Here is a 10,354-nt window from a genome sequence, read left to right as displayed (position 1 = left end):
TAGGCCTAAAATATCGTAACACAGTAAAATGCTGTAAAATCATTTCTTTGTAAATATATTTTGCTTAAATAATAACAATCTATGAAGGTATTTTACAATTATAATTATTTGATAGATTTAAATTATTAATACCGTATAAATGAAATTTTGTTCATGCTTTGTGCTAATCATAATTGGCCATTCATTGTGCTAAGTGTAATCATGGAGAAATAAGTTAGGAAGGAGTAACATCGAGAATACATCAAACGAATAGGCCACCCCGCCGCTAATTGGATTATCTGACTGTTACGTAACATTTAATTGCCGTTGATCTGTCGCTTGTTAGATTTGAGCATGCGCATATCCATTGCTTTCATGTGACGCGTCATCAAGCGAGACTCGTTGTTGATGCTGATCTACACACGCGGCGACCATACACACAGCAGAAGAATAATTATACCACACTCGATACATTTTATTTACGCGTTTTATTTATCATTATGGATTTTTATGAATTGGAGGACGAATTGGAACCCGGAATTCTCGAGGAATTGAAGTTTGCCAGCGAACATGAAGACCTGGAAAATGGTATGCTAGGTTAAAACTAGGCATTGCATTTAAGTTTAGTAGCTAGGCCTAGGCCTAGTTACCTGAACCTCTTCTCTTTTAAAGAGGCCTCGTCTGCCCCGGCCCACTCTAGGCTGTCTACACGACCGGGTTGATTGTAACAACGATAATTCTGAATTCGTTCGTCCTCTCTAGGCTAGGTAGTATTTTTGTAGTTTTTCTTTCTGTACGCCAAAAATTAGCCGCCCGATTTATTGATAGGTCTAGCTAGGCTAGGCCCTATAATCTATCCATCCATGGATTTCCCCCTATAGGAGGCCTAGGCCTAATATATCATTAATTTTATTGCACAATCATCAATAATGCATCATTCATATTATTATATTAATTATGAAGGCACGATTATCATCTGATGCAACCAACTCATCTATGACCTTGTCAAGACCTCAAACCATTAGTATTAGTATTAGTCTGTATTTTTTAGATAAATTATTATTTTTCATTCTTATAGGACAACATGAGTTAATTTTCAATTTTATTATGCTATTTAGGTATGGATGTTAGTGTAGGCCTACATCCAACTACTATTACCGCAACCCATCAGAAGAAGGAAGTGTCAACAAACCCAGCCAAAAACCAATCAAGGAAAAAGAGTAAGGATTTTGAACGAATGATAACATTTTATTTTGAACATTTCATCTTTACTATATTAAATGCATTCTCATCATTTATTAAAACTGTTGTATGCTCAATAATCTTTCTTTTCTGTATTTTCAGGCATCAGCCGACCCTCCAATAAGTTTAGTGAAGATGAAGCTGTCAGCAGGGTTAATGAATACGTTGATGCTGCTTTTACCATGTTAGCGAACGATCCAGTATACAGCAATGACTTGTATCCAATAGCTCGTCAAGTGAAAAAATTGGCAAATGATCTGCAGAAGCACTCAAATACAGTCATTATAAAAACATTTTGGGAAGACAGTACAAAATTACTTTGGAAGGTAATAACATCAGGAAACACAAAGAAAATGAAACCAGAAGCTGATGAGATGATGTGCCGGGCATTTCACCAACACATGTGTACAAGTTTGGGAAGGTGGGTCACCCTGTTAAAGGAGCTAAATGTCAACTCTGATGGGCAGCATGTAAAAACACTGAACCTATTTTTGCAACGTACAATGTTAAGGTTAATTCTAAATGATAAGCATAAAATAGATTTGCCACATGAGGAAACGGTAACTGACATCCCACAGTTGGATGTTCACACAGAAAAGATAATTCGGTACGTTGCCGGTTATGTGCCTTATGCGCTTGTGAAAAGATTTCGAAAGGGTAAAAGTAGTACTGCCAGAGCCTACTGTGATGTGCTCACTAAGTGGCAAGTGTGTAGTACCAACGTAACCCATTCCTTCTACGACTATTCCAAAGAATGGATCGACAAACAAAATAGATCAGGTTTGTTTGTTGTTGATGACGATGTATATCTGTTTTTTAGAAGCGTTGAAATAGAAACAAGGCAGCATTTAGCTACAAATAAACTTAATACGATGTTAAATAGTAACTATCTGGCTGATTTGTATGACCGTATTATCAATAAGGAGAATGTTCAAACTTTCTGGTGCAGAATAACCAGAGATACACTAGGTGACAATGCTTCTGCTCAATTATTACAAATTGTAGTTAGATACTGGTTGAAAATCAGAGCTAATGCATTCCTCAAGGTATACTTGAATTTAAAGAAGGAAAGCGGCAAAGTTTCAAAAAAGGGTGAAAAATCTCTCAGAAAAGAATTGTTGTAATATATACTATTTTGTATTTTGTGTGTGTGATGAAATAAATAACGACAATAGCTAACTTAAATCTCAATTGTATTTTGGTTGGTTCTGAAAAGAACCGTTTGGTTTGAAAAAGTTTGCTGATCATAAATATCATTTATGCATTTGGTGTCTTCTTCCTTTGAAGAGGTGAGTCATCAATAGTTTGGTCAACAATTTGGCTGCGGCAGTTGCCTCTCCTGGATGCCTTGGAACAGTTCGCAGCTACATACAGTGCATGCATATTGTGGCCAAACTGCATTGATGTTGGGTTTGTGTTACTTCCACCACATCCTCTCTGTTTACTGAAGTACTGTTCCAACGGATCTTGATTATACTTCGCACTTAGAACACACTCTACCCCTGGCAGGTCCAGTAGTTTTTTAGTCAACTCTACAAACGAATTAACTGTTGATGGCAAAGAATAAAAATTAATATACTTATTATTAATTCATTTTTAATATACTTTGTCACTCTTGTGATGTCAGAACTTTTGATTAATTATTAAACAAAGTCAGCTGTAAAAAAAAAACGAAATGTACTTGCTTGTTATCTCAAGTCCATCAAGTGTTGCGGTGCTTAATAACATCCTCTTTTTTACACTCTTCTCTACATCTTCAAGCGCATTCACCTCGTCTTGCCATTCTTTAAAGAAACCCAGGAAGTCATCTTGCAACCACTTAAAAACATCAGAACAAAAAATAGTGGCAATTATTCCTTCGATTAATACAAAAATTATAGATATTTCTCAATGTATATCCAAATGCTAATTGAAATTGAACAAAAACAATAATAAGCCCAATCATTTCCCATGTTCAATTTTTTTTAAATTTTCTATTTAAAAAAAATGTACCTTAAAACGCCAGTCATCTTTTGTCCTGTATGGCTCCATAGCTGGTTTTCTGGATCGTTTGCCTTGGAAAAAACTAGAGACATTAAGGCAATCAAAAAATTGGTCTACCATTCTAACAAATTTGATAGTGGATGTCATGTCATGTCGATCCATAATCTCCATTGCATTTGCTGTCGAATTGCTTAACACCTGAAAATATGAAGAAAATAAAAAACATTCATGAAAAATTAAATTACAGAATTGTTTGCAAAAGAACAAGGGCTGAACACAAAACTTGCAAGTAATTACCTGTGCAGCCAAGTATACCCGCATTCTCAATGATGGAGTAAGGTGGAGGTGTTCATGCGTCAACTTGTGGAGCATCCTCAGCCCTGGACATGTGTTCTGCAATTTCACATCCCATTCATAGGTGTCAAGAAAATGACTCCACTTGATGTCTTGTTTGTTATACTTTAAATGAAGAACATTTTTAGATTTAGAAATAAGTAAATATCATTTTCAACATGCTATAATGAAATTGGTATTTTCAATGTGGTGTATGATCATACAGTACTTACATGAAGATTCCGTGTCTTGTTATTGTAGCCAGAGTTCTCTACATTGTTTCGAAGCGTCTTTATTAGATGCGGCACATCACTGTAGAAAAAAACACTGCGATCTGGGTCTCCCTGATGCGATGTCTTGAAGACAATGGATGAAGTGGTAGATGATGGTGAATGCAGTCTGTAAAACTTCCTGTTCGGAGTGGCACCATCAGAAACCATCGCATGAACTACAAACCCAGCTACTTCGATCATCTCAACAGCTTCCCACATTGCCATGAACAGATCACAACTAGAAGCTCCAGTTGTTGGATAGTAGGCAATTGGAACATGCAGGTTAGAAAACAAACCCCGGATCATCAACACCAGAACATGTGAGGCAACTGGGATTTCTTCTTCACCTCGACATCGCCGCTCAAATGAATGCATCTCATTGGCTAAGCTGCCTACATCTGTTGATCCAACAACTTTGCCAGAGCTTTGTGAAAAAACCAATCCTGATTTTATCTTCATTTCATCAAATAATAGCACAACATGTTTTTGCAATTCATTACCTTCTTCATATAATTTGAGGTCTGTTACAACTCTACTTAACATCTCATGGCAAAAACCAGTTGTCACACCAGCAAAGTGGCTGTAGGGTTGGAGTGTGTTTGGATGAGGCAGCGTCATGAATCCACTTTCGCGAATTAAATTATAAGCTGACGGAGACTTGCTTTGGATAGCAATGCACCAACGTAAAATTGCCGGGTGCCAACGCATCTGCTTTCCCTTGCCCATAGATGCCAGTTGCTGCTCCCACAAAAGCTTTGCTGACGGATATTTACATAATAAACTCTCAATTTCAGGTTTTCCCATTTCCATTGTGTCTTCCATTAAGTGAGCTGCATTTTCAGAAATTAATTTGCTTTCTAGCATGTACATCTTGGAAACTTTATTCTCAAGGGAACCACTCTTTCTTTTCAACCGTCTGTAATTACATTGTAATGTTGCTGCTTTGTTCTGCAGTTGAGAATTTGATAAATACTTGTTGGCTACCGTCAGTGAAGACTTTTCCTTGCAGGAAGCACTTCGCATTGATGATAAATCCCCACGATAAATTCGGCAAACTGCGCACCGCTTCAGATCCTCAGCAATTAGCAATTCACAGTCATTATGTCTAATGGTGTTGCATAAATAGACATCTTTTGGTGTTATCCTTATAGGAATCTGCCCTTCTGGTCCTTTTCGTCTCTCTATCAAATCTAAATAATCTTCATTGCCTGCACAGATTTTAGCACTCCTCAATATATCACACAGCTTGGTGAACTGATGTAATGGTAATTTTTTGTTAAAGACTTCTCCTAGAATAGGCTGTGCTTGCAATACAACACCAGCAATGACAACTCCCCATGTCGAATCACTGTTGACTGTTAACTTGATGACAGCATCACCAGTTGGTGAAAGTCTAATTATTAGTAATTCATCTTCATGTGGAAACAAAGAGACAAGGCTACATTTTTCTGCTTCCTTTCTGTAATCGTGAAGATTGGTAGGAATCTCCCCATCAGTCATACAAGACGCACATTGAGAATCATTGAATTTTGCAATTACAATATTGCACACTTTACTGCGGTCCTTGCTGTGGCCTTTCTTCCACCTTTTCAGTTTTTGCACACAGGAATAACAAATAAATGGTGGGTGGATTTCTGGATCATCATTATCAATATCTAAGCAAAAACATGACTTGATTACAGACTTGAACGCGTCCTTTGTATAAGGTGAACGATCTGAAGGAATCGCCCTGGAAATTCCACAAAGTCGACAAGTAGGTTTCAAACAAACACTGTGTCCTGTCATCGTTCTCTGAAAACAAGAGCAATTTAATTTAAATGGCGAATGATGACCTAGAGTTGTTGTCCTAGTAGTAGTACTATCTAGGCTAGCTAACTAAAAATAAATACCTGCTTTTTTTTATTGTTAATGTTATTGAACATAGTCTAATTAGGCCGGCCCTAGATAGTAGTATTGGTATTTTTGGCATAACCCTAGGTGGTAGATTAACATTACCTCTATGATAAATAGTACATAGAACAATAGGTAGGTCTAGCCTAGTAGGACTAGACCCTAGCTAGGAGTCGAGTACTTTAGTCCTAGCCTAGCTAGTAGTAGTAGTAGGCCTACGAAAGTAATTATTTTATGGCTAATGTTAGTTATTATTTATTGGTTTAAAATTTAAATCTAAGACCTAGCCTAAATTAAACATCGAAACAATAACTGCCCTAGACCTAGGCCTAAGTAATACAACGACCGGTGGACCAAAATAACTACGACCGGTGGAACTAACTCCGGCTATTCGGTTCGGCGGTCGGACAGATTCGATGCTTTTCAATTCGTTGTATGTCAGCCGGACACCATCGGAAACTGTCATGCAAGGCATCAAATGAAAGCTACAGCTTTCCTTTATTCATATAACTAAAACTTAAAACTCCAGTACAAAGGGAAACTATTAAAATACGTGTTTGTTTCGTTGTTATATTCAAAATAATGGAATACTTACAATTGAAGAAACAAGTAGTTATTTTTGGTTGATTTTAATGATTTAATGACTGGTACGTTCGCAAAAAAATTCGGAATCCGAATACATAAAACACGCATGTGAATCCTTGTTGACAATTAACTGCGCATATGCAATGTGTTTTTTGTTCGTATTTATGTACTCCACTGTTAGTTAGACAGGGTATAGGGGTTGCTACTTAGCGGCGAGGAGCCTTGTGTGTAAGGAGATCGAACCGAGATAACGCGGCGGGCGGTCGCAGTGCAATTTAATAGGAGTCATTTGACCATGTAATGTGCTTAATTGGATTAAAATCCATGCATTACATCGATGTTACTCCTTCCTAACTTATTTCTCCATGGTGTAATACATTTCACACTTTATCCATGGAGTAATAATTACTCCATGCTTTATCTAACAATTAGATATTAAGCTGATACTTACGCATCCAGTCTTCTCTGTTGTCTGTAAAGAAGTATTAATATTCATTAGTGTGTTTACATAAATAATGTATGAATAGTTTTGCATTGTTTTCATTACCTGCTCTATTATCTATTGACAATCACATTGCTATGTATTGCATTTGTTTTAAATTTTTGTAATAGCAAGTTTAATCTTGATTTCTTATTTTTTCAATAGTGAGTCATATATAGGCTTAACATTTGATATTCTCTTACGATTTAAAAAAGTTTTAGTAATAAATCTATAAACTATTTTGTTTGTTCTTGAAACTATTAGGTCTATATTAACTTTTTTGTAATCTAGAAAATTGTTTAAAATATGGTAACACAGTAAAATTGTGTAAAATCATTTGTTTGTAAATATTTTCTGTTTAAACAATCACTATCATGATTCATTGTTTCAAAATGTATTTGATCATCATCATGATGATATCTGATGATGATCAAATAAAGATCAAAATGTTGAATCATGGCTTGCCTCTCGTTATTTGGAGTTAGTTTTATAAAAATCTACAAATTTATTTTACAATTTAAATTTTACTCATTATTTTAACCAAGCAAGTTTAATTGTGATTTTACAATAGGCCTATATTATCTATTTTTGTAATCTAGAAAATTGTTTAAAATATCGTAATTAATACAGTAAAATGATGTACAACATTTTTTTTACCGATGTGTAGGTAGGAAGTGTCTATATTAAATTTTTCATTTTGTTATGCTTTGTCTAGCCCCATTTTGTAATTTACACAACTACAGTAATTTAAATACCCAAAATAACACAGTAACAAAGTTGTACTATAATTTGTAAAAATTTTTTTGTTGAAATAATAATTATGAATTTAGTGTTACAATTATTAAAATTATTTGAAAGATTAATACAGTACATAAAATTCAATACACAATTCCTGAGGTGTAGGAAATGTCTAAATGCAATTTTGATTTTGGTATGCTTTGTTTTAATTTAACCAGGGAACAGTGAAAATACAATTTAATTTCACTCTTTTAACAATAATTTGCAAGAATTTTGATTTGTAAATGCTTTGTCTTGGTATGCAAGTTTATTAAAAATCTTATTATACTATATACAGTACCATATTTACTATTAAATGGTACTGGTATATTATTATTTTACTTATTAACCTTTGACATTGTCAGAGGTGCCTCTATAAAAAAGATATAAGCTTCATTAGTATAACACAAATAATTTCTGCCAGAATAGTCTATATTGCTATTAGTGTTTTTTTTTTTAAATTTCTTGCTATTTTGTTTATTGACAATTAGGCATTGTCTCTAAATTATCATCTTACTATTTAAATGTTTGATATTATTTTCTTAGATGAATTATGTTCTGTTAATTTCTAAAATGTATTATAAATTGTGATAAATATTAACATTGGTTCTTATTATTTTTGCAATAGTGTCATTAGTCAAAAACTCTTGATTTTTTATGATTTAAAAAGAAAATATTAAATAATAAATTATTGAATTTATTTTACAATTATTTAAAGATTCAAATTAATAAAGTTATATGAAATTCAATACACAATTCTTGAGGTATAGTAAGTGTCTAAAATCAATTTTGATATGCTTGTGTTTATCATAATATGCAATTCAATTCATCAATTTATTCATTACTACTTGTACTTTCATTTTTCGGTAAAAAAAGTATTAAAGATTCATTAGTTTGTTTACATAAATAATGTCTGAATAGTTTCTGCATTGTTTAGATATCTGCTCTATTATTTATTGTCAATCAGACGGTTTGTGTATTGTTATTTTCTTCTCTTACTCATTATATAATTATTACTGTTCGCAATATGAAAAAAAAAGTCCTTATGATGACATCACACACATACCAGCATCCCATTGTCTGATTTTGACTAAATGCAATTTTACCGTACTTTTAGCAAACAGAAGTTAGGATACCGTATCTTTAACCACAACGTATCATAATAAGTTCAATCTTTTTATTATTTTGGCAATAGTGTGTCATAGGCTGAAAAGGGGGTATTTAACAAGTTTTATAGTAACAATATATTGTGTTTGATTAGACAAAATCTATTCATTAACTCAATTTTTAATTTATACAATTATTTCAAATACATAAATTAACAGAGAAAAAAGTTGTAGTATCATTTTTTAAAAATATTTTTTGTTAAAATAATGATTCATTCATTAGTATTCAAATATTACATTTGAAAGACTCAAATTAATACAGTTCACATAAACTTAAATACACAATTTATTTTGACAATAGTGAGCCAGATAGACTGAAAACCCCTTGATTTTTCTTTGATTTAATAAGTTTCAGTACCATTCAAACAATAATTTTCAAGCATAAATCTATTAAAATAACTTATTTTTTTAATTTAAAAAAATATATTCAAACTGATACAGTAGATTAATTCAATACACATTTCCTTAGTGTAGTGTAAAGTAGTGTCTAAATGCAATCCTGATTTGTTATGCTTTGTCCTGACCATAATAATAGTTTATAAAATATACAATTCATTATAATAGTTGTATTTTCTATTTTGTTTCACATTTTAAGTTTATACTTTACTCTAATAACAGTTCACTGTAAAATAAAAGTATTTTAAGATGCATTAGTACCGTATGTTTAAATAAATAATGCCTGTGAATAGCTCTGCATTGTTTAAACTACCGGATCTGTTATTTATTGACAACCAGACTGCTTATGTATTGTCAATTTTTTTGTTTCACTTATTATATTTTAGTAAATTTAATCTTTATTTCATGTTTTTGCAATAGTGAGTCCTATAGTCTGAAACCTTTGATTTTTTAATGATGTTAAAATATAATAAAGAATAATAATTAATGAATTTATTTTACAATGATTACAATTATTTAAAAGATTAAATTTTGATTTTGTTGTGCTTTGTGGTAACCAAGGCCATTCATTATTATACCACTTGCAATTTTAAGTGTTAGGTAATAAATTTAACACTAATTTTATCTAACAATTAAATATTAAGGTAATACTGTAGCTGTACTCTGAAGTAATAATACTCATTGTGTTGTTTACATAAATAATGTCTGAATAGTTTTTCATAATTTTTTTAAAATAATAATTATGAATTTATTTTTACTTATTTGAAAGATTAATACAGTACATGCAATTCAATACACATTTCCTGAGTTATACTAGGAAGTGTCTAAATGAAATTTTATTTTATTAAATGCTTTGTTTTAACTATAATTTGCAAGTCGATTCATTCATTTATTTCATTATACAACTTTTACTTTCAATTGCTTTGTAATACATTTTGCACTTTAAATTTAACAAACAATTTAATAATTTAAGTTTATACTTATTCTAGCTGTTCGCTGTAAAAAAAGTATTAAGATTCATTATTTATTTTAAAATTATTACAATTATTTAAAAAGATTGAATTTTGATTTTTTATTGCTTTGTGGTAACCATAATTGCAAAGCCATTCATACTATTACTTGCAATTCTAAGTGTTAGGTAATAAATTTGACACTTTAACAATTAAATAGTCATATAGGCTGAAAGTGAAACCCTTGATTTTCTATGATTTAAAAAGATAATCATACGTACTTATTAATTTATGAATTTA

The 10,354-nt window shown here is 32.2% G+C and overlaps 2 protein-coding genes across 2 annotated transcripts; one reads left to right on the top strand and one right to left on the bottom strand.

Annotated features, from left to right (window-relative positions):
- The first annotated feature begins 263 nt into the window (after positions 1–263).
- LOC144847740 (uncharacterized) lies at positions 264–2,406 on the top strand. The gene is made up of 3 exons (XM_078704252.1): positions 264–567; positions 1,098–1,199; positions 1,324–2,406. Exons 1-3 carry the CDS (start codon positions 480–482, stop codon positions 2,343–2,345), a joined length of 1,212 nt encoding a protein of 403 aa, XP_078560378.1. The 5' UTR covers positions 264–479; the 3' UTR covers positions 2,346–2,406.
- Positions 1,207–6,629, bottom strand: LOC144847732 (uncharacterized). Its single transcript, XM_078704239.1, has 6 exons — positions 6,295–6,629; positions 3,771–5,600; positions 3,502–3,663; positions 3,214–3,402; positions 2,907–3,039; positions 1,207–2,768 (listed from the first exon to the last, which is right to left on the bottom strand). Exons 2-6 carry the CDS (start codon positions 5,592–5,594, stop codon positions 2,479–2,481), a joined length of 2,598 nt encoding a protein of 865 aa, XP_078560365.1. The 5' UTR covers positions 5,595–5,600; positions 6,295–6,629; the 3' UTR covers positions 1,207–2,478.
- Positions 6,630–10,354: the final 3,725 nt, after the last annotated feature.

The sequence above is a fragment of the Antedon bifida genome, chromosome 1 (assembly GCF_963402885.1).
Source record: "Antedon bifida chromosome 1, ecAntBifi1.1, whole genome shotgun sequence".
Taxonomy (NCBI): Eukaryota; Metazoa; Echinodermata; class Crinoidea; order Comatulida; family Antedonidae; genus Antedon; species Antedon bifida.
This window is presented reverse-complemented; position numbering and strand designations above follow the sequence as displayed.

Coding starts and splice junctions, on each gene's coding strand:
- LOC144847740 (XM_078704252.1), top strand. CDS start 480: ATGGATTTTTATGAATTGGAGGACGAATTGGAACCCGGAATTCTCGAG. Junction 568..1,097: donor ACATGAAGACCTGGAAAATG/GTATGCTAGGTT, acceptor TATGCTATTTAG/GTATGGATGTTAGTGTAGGC. Junction 1,200..1,323: donor AAACCAATCAAGGAAAAAGA/GTAAGGATTTTG, acceptor CTGTATTTTCAG/GCATCAGCCGACCCTCCAAT.
- LOC144847732 (XM_078704239.1), bottom strand. CDS start 5,594: ATGACAGGACACAGTGTTTGTTTGAAACCTACTTGTCGACTTTGTGGA. Junction 3,664..3,770: donor ACAAGACACGGAATCTTCAT/GTAAGTACTGTA, acceptor CTTCATTTAAAG/TATAACAAACAAGACATCAA. Junction 3,403..3,501: donor GGGTATACTTGGCTGCACAG/GTAATTACTTGC, acceptor TCATATTTTCAG/GTGTTAAGCAATTCGACAGC.